Source organism: Pseudonaja textilis, chromosome 4, assembly GCF_049901715.1.
Source record: "Pseudonaja textilis isolate UNSWEBS1 chromosome 4, rPseTex1.2, whole genome shotgun sequence".
Taxonomy (NCBI): domain Eukaryota; kingdom Metazoa; phylum Chordata; class Lepidosauria; order Squamata; family Elapidae; genus Pseudonaja; species Pseudonaja textilis.
Genome location: NC_141993.1, coordinates 89,306,721 through 89,324,388, shown reverse-complemented (window position 1 = coordinate 89,324,388; position 17,668 = coordinate 89,306,721). Strand labels below are relative to the sequence as shown.

The 17,668-nt window shown below is 47.9% G+C and overlaps 1 protein-coding gene across 1 annotated transcript in view; it reads right to left on the bottom strand.

Moving 5' to 3' along the window:
- Positions 1–2,316: 2,316 nt before the first annotated feature.
- ECEL1 (endothelin converting enzyme like 1) overlaps positions 2,317–17,668 on the bottom strand; it is a 68,821-nt gene continuing 53,469 nt past the window's right edge. The window contains exons 10-17 of the mRNA XM_087933681.1: positions 15,578–15,636; positions 14,073–14,124; positions 9,232–9,299; positions 7,996–8,120; positions 6,480–6,545; positions 5,271–5,366; positions 4,266–4,342; positions 2,317–2,607 (exon numbers count right to left, since the gene is read on the bottom strand). Of these exons, the coding sequence (XP_087789807.1) occupies positions 2,508–2,607; positions 4,266–4,342; positions 5,271–5,366; positions 6,480–6,545; positions 7,996–8,120; positions 9,232–9,299; positions 14,073–14,124; positions 15,578–15,636 (643 nt within the window). The 3' untranslated portion in view covers positions 2,317–2,507. The remainder of the gene's footprint in view (positions 2,608–4,265; positions 4,343–5,270; positions 5,367–6,479; positions 6,546–7,995; positions 8,121–9,231; positions 9,300–14,072; positions 14,125–15,577; positions 15,637–17,668) is intronic.

Genomic DNA, 17,668 nt, shown 5'->3' with positions numbered 1-17,668 from the left:
GAGGTCGAAAAGGCCTCAAACCCGCCAAAAATCAGCAGTGAGGCGCAGTGCAGGTAAGGGGGCAGGGGGGGTGCATTGCCTTCTGGATGCTGGCACGAGAGCACGAGCGTGCAAGCGTGTGCACAATTTTTGGTGCAGGAGCCCCAAAAGGTACCGGTGTAGGGTTTCCTAACTGAGCAGGGGGTTGGACTAGAAGACCTCCAAGGTCCCTTCCAACTGCTATTCTGTGATTCTGAACTGGGGGTGGGGGCACATTCTTGGGATTCATTCTGGAGGCTTCTTTCGGTGCTCAGAACTGATCAGATAAACTGGCCTCAGGCCACCATCGCAAGGAAGCAATCTAGTCACCTTCGCAACACAAAACCAGGAGGGCTGCTGTGAGTTCGATCCTAGCTAGAGGCTAACACTTGGAACAGACTCTCCTGCTCGGCGGGGGGTTGGACTAGATGACCTCCCAAGGTCCCTCCCGACTCTTGTTATTCTCTGTGATTCCCCCAGGCCTTTCTTCCAAACGACAGAGAACGTGTGCTTGTGTGGTTAAAGCAGATCTTCTTGGTGCAAGATGGGACAATTTGTGCTTCTCTGTTCAGCGAACTCTCTCCGGAGTTTTTCGGGCACAGAAGGAAGAAGTAGCCAGATGGGGGAGAGGGAAAAGGGGGTGGGGGGATGGACTGAACCCCAATTCTAATCTGGGGTGCAGGTTTGAGGGATGCGGCGACCGTCAGCAGCTCACGGAAATTTCAGTCCTACAATATATATGAATATAAATCCAGTCCATCATCCTGAATCCTCCAGGGAAGTCGTTCAAGAGCATGCAGAGAGAAAAGCTAAAAAAATCATATATATAATTATATATATATAAAGATTGACAGCAAAAAGGACTGATTATAATATGCCGTTGTGCTGGTCTGCTGGATTAAAAAAACAAAAACAAAAAAAAATTAAAATACAAGGCGTAATAATATTGAGGCCAGCAAAGAGATAACGACGCTGCATCAACTGTAGGTAGTTCTCGACTTATGACCACAATTGGGACAGGAAAATCTGTTGCTAGGCGAGGCAGTTGTTAAGTGAGCTTTGTCCGATGTCAGGAAATTCCCACCTGTTTTTTTTTTGTAACCTTTAAGCAAATCGCTGCCGTCGTTAAAGTGAATAATGCCGTCATTAAGTGAAGCCATTCACTTTGGCTTGTGGGAAGGTCCCCAAAAGGGGAAATTGCTCGACCCCAGGACGCTGCAACCGTCCATAAATACACACCATTTGCCAAGTGCCCAGATTCTGTGCATGTGATCCTGGAGATACGGGGACGGTGGTTGTACTACTAGTTGTAACTCGGTTTTTTCCCCTGTGCTGTTGAAACGGTCGCTGAATGAATGGTCATACGTTGAGGACTATGACAAGCTTTGGAACTTAAGCTGCATTAGCACAAAAAGCTAGAATAGCAATGCCCCCCCCCCCCGCCTTCCTTCCCACCCACCCCAACGAAAGAATTTGGAGTCTGGAAGCAAATGGGGAAAAGCTTTGGTGCAATCCAAAATGAACAGCGGAAAAATATTCATTCGGAAACGGTTCTTTTTGTGTCCTGAGCGATTGCACAGATGTGTCATGCCCCTGTCGGAATCTGATTCGGAGGGGGAGGCCGAGCAACTGACGGGGAGTGGGGCTCCGTTGGCTGTGGAAGAAACTGGGGAAGGGCAAAGTCCGGCTGGGCAGAGCAGGGAAGAGGTAGAAACAAGGGAGAGGGAGTTTGGAGGAAGACCCAGGCCCACCCAGTCTTTATCCTAGGGCATGCAGGGAGGAACGGAGAAGGGAGCAACATGGGTTGCGTGGCTTACGGGGAGGAAAGGGCCCTGATTCCCTTCATTAGCTGCAGCTGGGAACACAGTGTTTAAAAAGGGAAGCTCTTGTTGGGAGCAAATCATGAATTTATCTGGCCTCGTCGAGGCTTATCTGTGTTCCTGGCATCTTTCCAACCGTGTGAGTTTTGCCATGTTTTCAAGTCTGAAATCCTTGCTCCTGCCCTGCCAAACCAATTACTTCAGTTTGGCTTGTTTGGACTCTTAAGTTACAGTTTGTGTTGCTCATGTTTTGGACTGAATTTTCTGCAGCCAAAGGCTGTTCCTGGGTGAGGTTTTCTCCAGCCAGAAGGTAACCTGGACATTGGGGGAAAAGTTGGAGATAATAAAGGGACTCTTCTTCCTTATTTGACTGTGTTGCCTTTGTGCCACGCCCCTTTGGGTCACCACAAGATGGATAGAGAGATCGCAGGAGGCGTGTTAGACCTTGTGTTACCTATTTATACTCTGGCGCACCAAAGATTTTTGGGGTGCAGTGTGGGGGCTGTTGACAGATGTGGGCATATCCCCGGAGCCTGGACCACTCTAGGAATTTTAGGAGGTCTTCTCTCCTCTCTCCCTCTGCCCTTCCGGTGGCACGGAGCAGGGAGAAGCCAGCCGGCTGTTGATCCGGGTTTGGGGGCAGGCAGGGATGAAGGCAGGCGGGAGGCTTCACCAGACGGAGCACTTGTGTGTGGGGTTCATGGGGGAGCCCTTGGGACAGTGGAAGACCCGTCCAAATTCCTCAAACTGGGAGACGCTGCCCAGCACCCTGCAAGGGGGAAGAGAAGAGAAGAAGAGGAGGAAAAAAACTGCAGAGATCAAGCGATATAGGACACAGAATAAACAGCATTGGAAGGGACCGGGGAGGTCATCTAGTCCAAGAACGTTAGCCTAGAGGATCCCCCTCCCCCCAAAATCAGGAGGAGGGGGCGGCGGCATCCTTTTCGATTCACCATCGGATTCAGAGGCTGAAGTGTTTTTGTGCGCTGAGGGTCTGTTTGGTCTACTGGGAAAGGCATCAGGCTACAAACCGGGAGACTGGGAGTTCGAGTCCGGCCTCAGGCATGAAAGATGGCTGGCTCCTTAGGCCAATCACCAGGAGACAGTGGTTTCTAGTTCTGGCCTTCAGCATGAAAGCCAGCGGGATGACTTTGGGTAAGATTGGGAGTTCTAAGTCCCTCCTTCGGCATGAAAGCCAGCTGGGTGATTTTGAGTGAATCACCAGGAGAATGGGAGTTCTAGTCCTCCCTTAGGCATTAAGAAACCAGCCGGGTGACTTTGGGCCAATCACCAGGAGATTGGGAATTCTAGTTCCCCCTTAGGCATTAAAAGCCAACTGGGTGACTTTGGGTGAATCACCAGGAGATTGGGAGTTCTAGTTCCCCTCTTAGGCATTAAAAGCCAGCTGGGTGACTTTGGGCCAATCACCAGGAGATTGGGAATTCTAGTTCCCCCTTAGGCATGAAAGCCAACTGGGTGACTTTGGGTGAATCACCAGGAGATTGGGAGTTCTAGTTCCCCTCTTAGGCATGAAAGCCAACTGGGTGACTTTGGGTGAATCACCAGGAGATTGGAAGTTCTAGTTCCCATCTTAGGCATTAAAAGCCAACTGGGTGACTTTGGGTGAATCACCAGGAGATTGGGAGTTCTAGTTCCCCTCTTAGGCATGAAAGCCAACTGGGTGACTTTGGGTGAATCACCAGGAGATTGGGAGTTCTAGTTCCCCTCTTAGGCATTAAAAGCCAGCTGGGTGACTTTGGGCGAATCACCAGGAGATTGGGAGTTCTAGTTCCCCTCTTAGGCATTAAAAGCCAGCTGGGTGACTTTGGGCGAATTACCAGGAGATTGGGAGTTCTAGTTCCCCTCTTAGGCATTAAAAGCCAGCTGGGTGACTTTGGGCGAATCACCAGGAGATTGGGAGTTCTAGTTCCCCTCTTAGGCATTAAAAGCCGACTGGGTGACTTTGGGCCAATCATTGTCTCTCAGCCCATTCCACCTCAAAGGATTCTTATTATGGGGAAAATAGGAGGAGGAAGCAGCCTCTGTTATTTATAAAACTATAATTAAAATAAAATGATAAAATAACATAAATAATAAAATAATGTAAAATAAATAATAAAGTAAATAAATAATAAAGTAAAATAAAGAATAAAATAATAAATAAAATAATAAAATAAGCAAAACAAAACAGCAATAATAAAACTACTCATCGAAAAAAAGTACGCTTGGGCCCCTTGTGTGGCTTCCTTCCGGATGTGCAGCTTTCAGCTTGCTTCCAAACGGGGCGGACTTCAACTCCTAGAATTCCCCAGCCAGAGGCTGTGAGTGGGGAAAGGCGGCCCTCAGTGTATAACGTCTTCCCCATCTTTGACTCCCGCCCCGCCCTGCCCTCCCAAATCGGGGTCTCCTGGATGCCCCTGCTGGTACCTGTAATGCTCAGGGGCGTGTTTGTCGGTCAGCACCTGGAGATAGATGGACTGTGAGCGCCGTTTAATGCACCAGTTCTGCAGGGAGGAAGGGAAACATTTTGATGCTGATCTCGTTTCTCAGAGCCTCTTACAAAAGAGGCTATGAAAAGGTAGACTCCCTCACCCCTAACTGCAAACTTCCTCCCTCCTAGCACTGATGACGTTATCTAGTTCGGTAACGAAACGTCTGCAAGGAAACATATTTTATATATATATATATATAAAACATCAGGCTTTTGTATTGTGTTTGTCTGTGAGTCAGACTTTTACAGTTGTTACAGTTTGTAAAAATCTGACTCACAGACGAACACAATACAGAAGCCTGATGATGGCAGATGAGATTCTGCCAAAACATTGCTACAACTTTAAAAGCACAACTACAATGACGTGGGAAAATACCCGAACAAAGCTGAATGCCATATATATATGTGTGTTTTCTGAGGTTCTCGCGGGTATTTGTATGTGGATCTTTGGTTGTTCGGGTTTTCTCCCGCGTAAGATTCAAAGTATCTAGGCAACGTCTTACGCGGGAGAAAACCCGAACAACCAAAGATCCACATATATATAATGTTATTAATGCAGGTAGTCCTCGAATGATGACCACGAGCCAAAAAAAAATCTGTTGCTAAGCGAGACATTGGTTAAGGGCCCCGTTTTACATCCTTTCTTGCCCCGGTTGTTAAGTGAAACACTGCCGTTTTTTAGTACCTAACACAATCGTTAAGTGAATCCAGATTCCTGCATTGACTATGTTCATAAAAGACGGTTGCAAATGGGGATCGCATGACCCCTCCCCTACCCGGGGACACTGCGACCGTCATAAATATGAATCATTTGCCCAGCATCTGAATTTGGATCAGGTGACTGCGGCGAGGCTGGCAAGGGTAAGAAACGGGGCTAAGTGCACTCTAAGTTGCAACTGTGAATGTTTGCTAAACGAATCGTCGTACGTCGAGGACGTTACCTGAGCGAAGGCGATGAAGAAGAGCTGCTCGTGGGTGTATTTGAGCCAGAGGAGGGGGTTTTCGGGGCCGTGTTCTCGCACCCATTTCTGGTACGCCTGCAAGGGGGAGGGGAGGGAGAAAACACACAACGCATCCGGCAAGTTGGACACGGTTTGCTTCAGGGTGGAAGGAAGGAAGGAAGAAAAGGAAGGAAGGAAGGAAGGAAGGAAGGAAGGAAGGAAGGAAGGAAGGAAGGAAGGAAGGAAGGAAGGAAGGCCGTGGTGGGGGTCCTGGGTTGTAGGGTGGGGGCCTCCTGTTCAGATCTGGGTGCAGGGCAGGGCTTGGATTGCGATGCCATGCCCATCGCTTTGGGATTTTTGACACACACACTCCTCCGCAAACACAAAATGGGGAAGGAAGGCTCGGCAGAGCACAGCGGAGTGGAAGGAAGATTGAGAAGGTAGAATAATAGGGTAGGAGAGGAAAGGAAGGGAAGGAAAAGGGGAAGGAAGGAAGGAAGGGGAGAGGAGAGGAAACGAGAGGAGAGAAAAGGAGAGGAGAGGGAGGAAGATAGAAAAGAAGGAAGGAAAGGAAGGGAAAAGGGAAGGGAAGGGAAGGAAAAGAGGGAAGGAAGGAAGGGGAGAGGAGAGGAAGGAAGAAATAAAAAGAAGGAAGGAAAAGGAAGAGAGAGAGGAGAGGAAGGAAAGGGAAGGAAGGAAGGAAGGAAGGGCGGAAGGAAGGGAGGAAGGAAGGAAGGGGAGAGGAGAGGAAGGAAGAAAAAAAAGAAGGAAGGAAAAGGAAGAGAGAGAGGGAGGGAAGGAAAAGGGAAGGAAGGAAGGAAGGGAGGGAGGAAGGAAGGAAGGAAGGAAGGGAGAGAGAGGAGAGGAAGGAAGAAATAAAAGAAGGAAGGAAAAGGAAGAGAGAGAGGGAGGGAAGGAAAAGGAAGGAAGGAAGGAAGGAAGGGAGGAAGGAAGGAAGGAAGGAAGGAAGGAAGGAAGGAGAGGAGAGGAAGGAAGAAAAAAAGAAGGAAGGAAAAGGAAGAGAGAAGGGAGGGAAGGAAAAGGGAAGGAAGGAAGGGAGAGGAGAGTGGGGGAATTATGCTTTTCATTATCGGTTGCGTGGTGTTTTTTTTTAAACTCTGTTTTTATCTAAATTCTTAGCGGCCCAGCCCTACATAAGAGAGGGGTGGTCTTGGCCATCTATTAAAGGAATAAAACGAATAAACTCACGTAGTAGGCCAGTTTCAATCCTCCCATGTCTGCAATGTTTTCTCCCAGTGTGTGTTTCCCATTCACCTGCACGAAGAAGAGAAGAGAAGGGAGAGGAAAATAAAATCAAATTTTACATCCTTGGACATGCTTAAGTTGGTTATGACTCCATTTTCTAGATTCTCCTAACATGGCATGTCAATACAGGTAATCCTTGACTTACAACCATTCGTTTAGGGACTGTCTGGAATCAAATCCAGGTGGTGGTTTTTTTTTTTCAAGATTCAACGTAAACTTCAAGGCAAAACATCTGAAGCTTCCGGTCATGCCCCTGTCAGAGTCTGAATCCGAGGACGATGAACAGTGGACAGCGGGCGGGAGTGTGGCTCCGTTGGCTGTGGAGGAAACTGGGGAAGGGCAAAGTCCGGCTGGGCAGAGCAGGGGAGAGGTAGAACAAGGGAGAGGGAGTTCGGAGGAAGACCCAGGTCCACCCCCTCTTCATCCTAGGGCACGCAGGGAGGAACAGAGAAGGGAGCAACGTGGGTTGCATGGCTTACGGGGGAGGAAAGGGCCCTGATTCCCTTCATTAGCCGCAGCTGGGAATGAGAGTTAATAAGAAAGGCAGGCTGTGTGCGGCAGGCTGTTGGGAGCAAACGTGAGTTTATCTTGTGTTGTTTGGCTTATCTGTGTTCCTGGTGTCTTCCCAACTGAGTGAGTTTTCCTGTGCCTTCAAGTCTGGAATTCTTGCTTCTGCCCTACCAAACTAATTACTACAGTTTGATTTTTTTTAAGTTACAGTTTGTGTTTACCCTGTTTTGGACTTGATTCTCTGCAGCCAAAGGCTGTTCCTGGGACAGTTTTTCTCCAGCCCAGAAGGTAACCAGGACAAGAAGTTTGTCTCGAGACTCGGGATTTAATTGCCAGAATCCTGACACCTCCAACATTAGATACAGGATGGTTAAAATACAGGTTAGTCCTTGACTTATAACGGTTCATTTACTGACCGTTCCCACCCTGCTGGATTTCTGCATGCAAGGAATCTTATAGGGAAACATCATTCCACTCTCTACAGGCAGTCCTTGGCTTATAATGGTTCATATAGCGACTGCTCAAAGTTACAACAGCACTGAAAAAAAAGTGACTTAGGGCCTTTATTCACACTTACGACCATTGCAACATCCCCGTGGTCAGGTGATCAAAATCCAGACGCTTGGTGATTGACTCATATTTACGATGGTCGCAGTGTCCCCTGGGAGGGGGGTGTCGGGTGATCCCCTTTTGGCAAAGTCAACGAGGAAGCCAGATTCGCTCAATGACCGGGTTCCTCACTTAACAACTGCAAGGATTCCCTTAACAACTGTGGCAAGAAAGGTCGCCAAATGGGGCAGAAAAAACCTCCCTTAACAACTGGCTTGCTTAACGATGGAAGTGTTGGGCTCTGTTGTGATCGTAAGTGGAGGACTCCCTCTATTTTCAGATTGCCAATTCGGGGGGGCGGGGGGGGGCGGAAGGGAGCGCTGTGCCTCCCTGGACTCACCCTCTGGTTATAGACGGTGAAGTTGTCGTAGAGATTCACGATGCACTCGGCCTTCTGGCGGAACCGGCTGTAGGAGGCGTCGGTCCACCAGTGCACCAGGTTGCCGTACCGGTCGTACTGTCCGCCTGCAAAGCAAGCGCTTGGGGGAATGACATGGTTGTGATGTGGCTTTTGTGCACACACGCACACGCATACACATGGCACATACACACCTGTCTTTGGAAAAGAGGCTACCATGATTTCTACTTCTGATTTCTGGTCTACGTAGAACCTGATTTGTCTCCTGAAGAATTTCTTTCCTTCCTTCCTTCCTTCCTTCCTTCCTTCCTTCCTTCCTTCCTTCCTTCCTTCCTTCCTTCCTTCCTTCCTTCCTTCCTTCTTTCTCTTTCCCTTTCGTTCTTTCCCTTCCTTTCTCTTTCTTTCTTTCTCTCTCTCTTCCTTCCTTCCTCCCTCCCTCTCTCCATATTTTCTTTCTTTCTTTCTTTCTTTCTTTCTTTCTTTCTTTCTTTCTTTCTTTTTCTTTCTTTCTTTCTTTCTTTCTTCCTCCCTTCCTTCCTGATTTCTTTCTCTTTCCCTTTCGTTCTTTCCCCTTTCTTTCTTTCTTTCTTTCTTTCTCTCTTCCTTCCTTCCTTCCTCCCACCCTTCCCCTCCCTCCCTCCATACTCTCTCTCTCTCCCTTCCTTCCTTCCTTCCTTCCTTCCTTCCTTCCTTCCTTCCTTCCTTCCTTCCTTCCTTCCTTCCTTCCTCTTTCTTCCTTCCTTCCTTCCTTCTTCTCCCTCCCCCTCCCTTCCTTCCTTCCTTCTTTTCTTCTCCTTCTCCCTTTCCCTTCCTTCCTTCCTTCCTTCCTTCCTTCCTTCCTTCCTTCCTTCCTTCCTTCCTTCCTTCCTTCCTTCCTTCTTTCTTTCTTTCTTTCTTTCTTCTCTCTCCCTCTCTCCTTCCTTCCTTCCTTCCTTCCTTCCTTCCTTCCTTCCTTCCTTCCTTCCTTCCTTCCTTCCTTCCTTCCTTCCTTCCTTCCTTCCTTCCTTCTTTCTTCTCTCTCTCTCTCTCTCCCTCTCTTTCCCTCCCTCCCTCCCTCCCTTCTCGCATCTTCTTTCTTCCTTGAGGTGGCAGGTTGGGCAGTGGGAGCAGCAGGACACCTTGCTCTGGGTCGGGGCCTCCATGGGAGGGACTCTTGGGACAATTTGGCACAAGGCAACTTCCCTTTCATGGAGCTGAGAAAGAAAGAGGAAGGCTCACCCCAGTCATCGTAGCCGTGGGTCAGCTCGTGCCCGATAATTGTACCAATTCCCCCATAATTCAAAGACCTGTAGGGGTGAGACAAGCACCGTGAGCTGGGGACGGGTGAAGAGGACAAGCAACTGCTTGGGGTTGGGTTGGACTAGATGACCTACAAGGTCCCTTCCAACTCTATTAATCTGCATCTGACCAGAAAAACCCTTGCAAATAATGGGATTTTGTGGAATCCAGAAAGAGGAAGGGATGGCCTCCAACTGCAGCAGGACAGAAGCACTAAGTAGTATTAGTACTTTATTGTCATTGCATTTCGTGCAATGAAATTAAATGCCGTCTTCAGTATATATTGTGTTGTGATTGGAAGGATCGGTCCTGTTGGGAGTTTTGACTCTGATGACTGTTAGATCGTGGATTAACGTCAGAACCAGGAAACGTTAATCTGAAGGGCAAGCCAGTTAATTAGCACGTTGCCTTAATGGGTATAAAAGGACACAGCTGAGCTGGTGCATTTCGCCAGGAACAAAATGACTATTTTGAATGAGGACGTTACAGCAAAGAGCTCTCTGTTTGTTTGAATTTCGAAGGGGAGTCCTAACAGTTTCTGCCAGTCGTTATCTTGTTATTTCCTTCAGTTTGATTTGATTGTGAAACGGCTGCTTTATGTTTGTTCGTTTGAATTTCCAAGAGGAGACATAACAATATTGTATGTAAGAAATGTGTGTGTGTGTGTGTGTGTGTATGGTATTCAACTTTGTTCGGGTATTTTCCCACGTCATTATAGTTGTGCTTTTAAAGTTGTGTAGCAACGTTTCGGCAGAATCTCTTCTGCCATCATCAAGCTTGTCCGGCTTGTAATGATGTGGGGAAATACTCGAACAAAGCTGAATACCGAAACATATAAATACTTGTGAAAACTTAAGAGAACAAATATATACATGTTATGACTCCCCTTCGAAATTCGAACAAACAAAACAGAAAGCAGCTGTTTCACAATTAAATCAAATGGAAAGAAGTCTTACAAGATAACGGCCGGCAGAAACCACAGCATAAATCTTTACTCTGTCCGGCAAACCAGTCCTGGCAATAAATCTCTAGTCTCAGAGCTTCTTGCTGTAACACCCTCACTCAAATAGTCATTTTGTTCCTGGAAAAATGTACCAGCCCAGCTGTGTCCTTTTATACTCATTGAGGCAACGTGCTAATTTACTGACTTGCTCTTCTCATTCGCTCCAGCTGATTTTGCCTTTTCAACCGTCTTCTATTTTTTACATTTAACCACAAATTTTCCAAGTTCTCATCTCCACTAGAAGACTCTCTCAAAACTTCCCTGTCACCCATTCCCGGCTGTTGATCAGATAAGGAACCAGAGGAGGTCAAAGGTCCTGACAATTCTAATACATCAGGTCTGTCGTCCTTTGTCACATCCATCTCCTCATCCTGGTTATCAGTCCAATCACTAAGCCAGGCCGGTTCATATTTTTCTGCCATGACCTCCTCACTTGAACTCATATCAGTCACAGGAGCTGAATCCAAGCCCAGAGCCACAACATATACATATGTACGTATTTGTTTTCGTAGATTTTCACGGGTATAGGTATGCAGGTCTTGGTGTGTTTGGGTCTTTTCCCATGTAAGGTTGAGAGCATCTTGGTGATGTTTCGACAAGGTCCCACTCGCCATCTTCAGGCTGGTGCTTTCGGCTTCGTGCTTGTGCGAACAAAGCGTGATCGGAGCTGCCGTCTCCCTATATATACTGGTAGGGAGGTTGGCTGTGTTGTCATTTCTTGATTGGTTGATGGAGTTGATGTTTGTAGATTGGCTGGCTTTTTCGTAAGAACATGTCACTGAGGGAGGCGAAGCGATGGCAGTGCTGCTTCCCTGTCCGGCGGGTCTGGCGGAGAGAGCCTGAAGCTGCCCGTCCTTTCCACCCCTCGCCCAGCCCGTCCCCGTCCCCACGCATCTCCAAATGCGCCGGCAGCTCCAAACACTGCAGCGGCACAAGTATCGGGCAGAGGCGCTCACTCAGCGGGGCTCAGCTCGGAGGAGGACGCGGCGCAGGCCGTCGCCTTGCCTCCCTGTCCACAGATGGGTGGGCACTATCACTGCCTCGGGTGGCCTCTCCTGGTGGCCCCTTCGGGTTTGGGATGGAGGGACTTGGGAAGGAAGCCAAGCTCGGGTTGGCCCGGCTCTTTCGCTTGGAAGCGGGCGCGCACCCACGGCTCGCTTTCCCGGCTCTGCCCAGCCCGCACAGCTCTGATGTGGCCCTGGCGGGATGAGCGGAGGGCCCAGCAGGGAGGCGCTCGCTGCCTTGGTGAGAGCTTCACCGCCAGGCAGGAGGGCCCGCGTGTTAGCCAGGCAGGGATGACGGCTGGGCGCTTCTCCTGGGGTGGGCCGATCCTGCGTTGTGGCCTCGGGAGATTCACCTCCCCACCTGAAGCCGAGTGTCTCCGCCAGGCTCCGGTTGCAGGGAGGAGCCCTGGTTGGCCACGCGTGGCTGCGCCAAACACCGCGGCGTTGCTCTAAATGCCGCAGCAGCACGGGGAGAAGGGAAAGCAACGGTGGCAGAAGGTCTCCTGATACGAAGTGCCCCACCAACGCTGAGGTCAACATCCAAGCCGTCGTCGCCCGCCTGCCTGAGGATGCAAGGGGGGTAGGAATTAAGTCACCCCCAAAAAGACGGCCTAGCTGTTTTTGGGGGGATAAAAAAAAAAAAAGGCCCGGCCTTATTTTGTGAGAAACACGGTATTGTTGTGGCATCCTGGGTCGTTGGCTGTGTTGCAACATCCTGAGGTTTTGTGGTGTCACCTCCTGAGTTCTGTGATGTGATATCCTGAGCGGGTGGTTGTGATGTGACATTCTGGGTTTTGGTTTGGCTATGAGTTTGAGGCCTGGATATGTGTTCATGGTGTCTGTCCATTTGCTTGGTTTGGGGGTCGGTGTGTGTGGCAGCTGGTGATGCAGCCATGATCTGGTTTCTGGACGGTGGTTATCTTTCATCTATGGGATGGGTTTGGGTTTAGTCTGGTGAGGGAGAATGGTGGTGGTGTCATGTGTAGTTTTGGGTCCGGTGTTGGTTTTCATGGCTGGGACTCGTTTGTTGGTGAGGGCTAGTTTCCAGACGTCTGGTAGGCAGGAGGCATCGTCCCGTTTATTCATGTTATGGGGGTGTTTCTCTATTTCGATGGCTTCCCTGATTATTCTCTTGTTGAAGTGTTCAGTATTAGAGATTAATTTGGTTCCCTCAACATTAATTTCAGGTCCTGTGGCTTTAAGGTGCTGGAAGAGGGAGGAAGTATTTTCTTCTTTCTGACTGCGTTTTTGTGTTCTGCAATGCGTGCATTTATTCTCCTGATGGTTTGTCCAATGTATGTGGCTGGGCAATTGTTGCATGGTATTTCATAAACTCCTTGGTTTTCTGGATGGATCTTGTCTTTGGGGTTTCTTAGGATGTTGGCTATTTTTTGGTCAGTGCCGAAGGCTGTCCTGATATTGTGTTTGTGGAGAATTTTGCTGATTTTGTCTGTGGTGCCTTTGATGTAGAGGAGGAGGGCGATACCGTTGTCTTGTTCTGTGTCTCGGTTTCTGGGGGGTGTCTCTCTTAGGATTAGGTTGGTAATTGTGTTTCTTTGGAATCCATTGGAAATTAATATGTTTGTGAGGGTGTGTAATTCTGTTCTCAGGTGGTCTTTGTCGGCTAGGCGTTTGGTTCTGGAGATGAGGGTCTTGGCTACGGAGTTGATCTGTGCAGGGTGGTGATGGGATTGTGCATTTAAGTAGCGGTTGGTGTGTGTTTTCTTCCGGTGGATGGTGTGTTGTAGGGAGCCATTGGTGTTTTTTTGTAAATTAGGACATCCAGGAAGTTGGTTGTTGGCTTCCGTTTCCATGGTGAATTGTATTTTGGGGTGTAGGTTGTTGAAGTGTGTGAGGAAGTTGTCCAGTTTTTCTTTCCCGTGTGGCCAAATTACGAAAGGCTCATCTACATATCTAAGCCAGAGTTTGGGTTTGGGTTCGGATTTGTCTAGAGCATTGGTTTCAAAGTGTTCCATGTATAGGTTAGCGATGACGGGTGAGAGGGGTGATCCCATGGGTGCTTCTTCTATCTGTTTGTATCTTTGTCCGTTGTAGGTGAAGTATGTATTGGATAGGCAGTGGTTGGTCAGATCTAGGATGTGCTTAGGAGGGGTTGTATTTGTTTTGGATGGCTGTCAAGGGTTCTTTAATAGCTACTTGGGTGAAGAGGGATATGACATCAAAGCTCACGAGTAAGTCGCTGGGTTGTGGGTTTTGTTTCTTTATAGTTTCTATGAAGTGGAAAGAGTTTTGTACATGTGAGGTGATGGATTCTGTGTAGGGCTGGAGATCTTGGCGTATATATCCAGATCTTGGCGTGTTAGGTCTTTTCCCATGTAAGATTGAGAGTATCTTGGCAACGTTTCGACCAGGTCCCGCTCGCCATCTTCAGGCTGGTGGTTTGCTCACACAAACACGAAGCCGAAAGCACCAGCCTGAAGATGGCGAGTGGGACCTCGGCGAAACGTTGCCAAGATACTCTCAATCTTACCTGGGAAAAGACCCGAACATGCCAAGATCTGCATACCTGTACCCGTGAAAATCTACGAAAACATATATACATATATATGTACATTTATATATGTTTATATATTATATTCTGTACATATATATGTACAGAAGCCTGATGATGGCAGATGAGATTCTGCTGAAATGTCGCTACAACTTTAAAAGCACAGCTACTATGACGTGGGAAAATACCCGAGCAAAGCCGAATGCCATATGTACATTTTATATATATATAATGTTTCCTGGATGAAAATAATATTACTTACTGTGGGAATTCGGGATCATAGAGTGTAGGCTGAAGAATTCCAGCTGGGAACACTGAAGAAATAAAACACAGGTTAGCGGACGGAGACTTAAAGCCCTTTCTCTAGAGTTTTCCAACATAAGACAGGCAGCAAAACTCTCCATAGGTGGCCCTCCACTTACGTCCAAAACTGTGTTCAAAATTTCCATGGCTAAGCAAGACGGCTGTTAAGTGAGTTTTGCCCCATTTTGCAACCTTTCTTACCAGGGATAGGAAAGGAGAAAGGGGAAGAGGAAAGAAAAAGAAGGGAAGATGGGAAGAGAGCAAGGAAGGAAAAATAAGGAAAGAGGGGAAGGAAGAAGAAAGGAGAAGGAAGGAAGGAAGGAAGGAAGGAAGGAAGGAAGGAAGGAAGGAAGGAAGGAAGGAAGGAAGGAAGGAAGGAAGGAAGATAGATTATTATGCTGAGCTGTCAGTCAGAAAGAAGAGGGAAGGTAAGTTGTGAGATGCAGGCAGAAAAGTATAAAAAGAATATGTTGGAATGAGTTCAAGGCAACTGAGAGTAGCTATCTTTTCTGGAGCGAGCTACTGTCTCTGGACCTCATTGCAATGGGTTATTGATATAAGCAATGTTATGATGGCTATTCTTGTTTCAAATTGCTCATGAAATAAAACTCGGGATCTTCAAGGAAGAATGATTGTTTGTGGTTTTCCGTGTTTCTCTTTTATTGGGATATTTTTTAAGTAACAATTATAATGAGAGTGTGTTGTGGTTAGCCAGCTGCAGGTGCGGACGGCGGAGGAGAGCGAGGACTCAGATGAGGGGCCAGGACCATCAGGGAGTGGACTGCTGCCTTCGGAAATTGTGGGGCTGGCAGCAGCGATGAGGAAGAGGTTCCCGAGGAGCCTGTGCCAAGTGCACGTGCCCGCAGGATTGCTCGTAGGAAAGAGCAGCTGCAACAGCACAGGCGACTCGGGAGTAAGGCTGCAAGGTAAGGGCCCCTCCTTCAAGAAGAGAAAATCCAGCTGTGAATCGGACGTTCTTTGCAGGAAGCAAAAACGTTTTGAAACTCAGTCTCGTGGACATTACAGTATCTTAAGTTGGTATTTGAAGACTCTTGTGTTGTGAAATATTTCTTATCTGTGATTCTTGGCGGCCTCGCACAGTTTTGGGGAGGCTCGTGCTTATCAAAGTTAATTAGTTTGCAGCAGCCTTTTAACCGGGGATTCGTAAAGAATCATTAAAAGGTTTCTGTTCCCTTTTGGTTCGTGTTTGTTTTATTGGACAAGGGTTTGGGTCAGAACAGAGCGAGGGAAGGTCTGAGGGGAAGTCCCGCCTTAGTCCTTGGCCACCCCAGGTGCCCCCACATGAGGGACATCGAGTTGGTCCTGTCCTCAATGCCCATAACACCTACCGTGCCCGCCGAGGCTAAACCCAACCCTAATGTGTCCCTCAGTTTAATGAATTCGAATTCAATGCCCCTGTTCTACACCATACACAGTTAACAAACAGGCCAAACTTCACCGTACCCATCTGATTCTTGTTAGGAAGGTAATAAGCGTTGAGGGCTTGAGGTGGTAGCAGCCATCTGTAGATAGAAAACATGGTTATTAGTAACAGGATTGAAGGCTTGGACCCTTAAAACTGGTGTATTGGAAGTGACGGTCACAATGGGTGGTACTGACCCTCGCTGCGGTCATTGTAAGGGTCAACCCAGCTTTGGGGTCCTGCAGAAGAGTCAGGGTGATTACATCACCCAGAAAATCCCAAAGGGGCTTTTTTTCTCCCAAGAGGCAACTAGACTTTTTGTTTTTGTTTTTCTTTGAAGACATTTCGCTTCTCCTCCGCGAAGCTTCTTCAGCTCTGACTGGATGGAGGGGAATGGAAGGATTGATACTCCTTGCAGACAGCTGGTCATTTGCATCCTTTCAGAGGGTCATTGAGGCCACTTGGAGGTTTGTCTGTCCCGTCAGGGTCACCTGAGTGGTGCTCCTGGTTCCTGTGGTCTGCAATTTTTCCTCTGGAAATCCATTCCTTACTCCCACCCCATCCCAAATTGTATAGCTAAAAGTCTGCAGAGATTCTCAATCATGCAGATCAGGGTTGTCCCAAAGGTGCTTTTTTTTCAGGACTTTCTAGTTTTTTTTATTTTGAAGACATTTCCCTTCTCATCCAAGAAGGTTCTTCAATTCTTTCTATTGAGGGGGTCCTTGGTGCTCTCTGAGCTGGCTTATTTTCTTGCAGACGTTTCATGACCTAACTAGCCTCTCTCTCTCTCTCCTCTGTCTCTCTCTCTCTGTCTCTGTCTCTGTCTCTGTCTCTCTTTCTCTCTCTCTTTCTGTGTCTGTCTCTCTCTCTCTCTCTCTCTCTGTCTTTCTCTCTCTGTCTCTGCCTCTCTCTCTCTGTCTCTGCCTCTCTCTCTGTCTCTCTCTGTCTCTGCCTCTCTCTCTCTGTCTCTCTGCCTCTGTCTTTCTCCCTCTCTGTTTCTCTCTCTCTCTCTATCATTCTTTCTCTCTCTCTTTCTGTCTCTGTCTCTCTGTCTCTTTCTCTCTCTCTCTCTGCCTCTCTCTCTGTCTCTGCCTCTCTCTCTCTCTCTCTGCCTCTGTCTCTCTCTCTGTTTCTCTCTCTCTGTCTCTCTCTCCTCTCTCTCTCTCTCTGCCTCTCTCTCTCTCTCTGCCTCTGTCTTTCTCTCTCTCTGTTTCTCTCTCTGTTTCTCTCTCTGTGTCTCTCTCTCTCTGTCTCTCTCTGTCATTGTCTCTTTTCTCTCTCTTTCTGTCTCTGTCTCTTTCTGTCTCTCTCTCTCTCTGCCTCTCTCTCTCTCTCTCTCTCTCTCTCTGCCTCTCTCTCTCTCTCTCTCTGTCTCTCTCTGTCTCTCTCTCTCTCTCTCTCTCTCTCTGCTCTGTCTCTCTCTCTCTCTCTGCCTCTGTCTTTCTCTCTCTCTGTCTCTCTCTCTCTGTCTCTGTCATTGTCTCTTTCTCTCTCTCTCTTTCTGTCTCTGTCTCTCTGTCTCTGTCTCTCTTTGTCTCTTCTCTCTTTCTCTCTCTCTCTCTCTCTCTCTCTCTCTCTCTCTGTGTCTTTGTGTATTTTCTTAGAGATTCTTTTGGTGGGCTGTTTGCTGATAGCTCTTTGGCAGTTCCTTGATTGGGGTATCATTGACTTGATCATTGGTCTGAAGTTAAACTTGGTGTTTCATCTGTGCTGATCTGAGTGTCGGTTGCTGGTGGAAAGACACTGGAGTCCTTCTCCTCTTTGGGGCTGGTTGATTGTCTCTTTTGCATAGTCTGTAGATGTTGTTAGTGTCTGGGGAATGCCAGGGGATTTCTACAAGCCTGGCACTCCGACAAATCAGCCATCAACAGACAAGACATGAACAACACCTACAGATTACGCACAAGAGGCAATCAACCAGCCCAAAAGGCAATAAAAGGACTCCAGCGGCAGCTCTCCGCCAGCAATCAGCAATCAGCAATCAGGTTAGCATAGATTAAGTCCAAAGTTACCTTCAGACCAACAGTCAAGGAAGCAATAAAGAAACTGCCAAAGAGAGCCATCAATAAACAGCCCAACCAAAGGACTTCTAAGACCGCCCCAAATCCATAAGACAGGCAAGATCTCCAGAA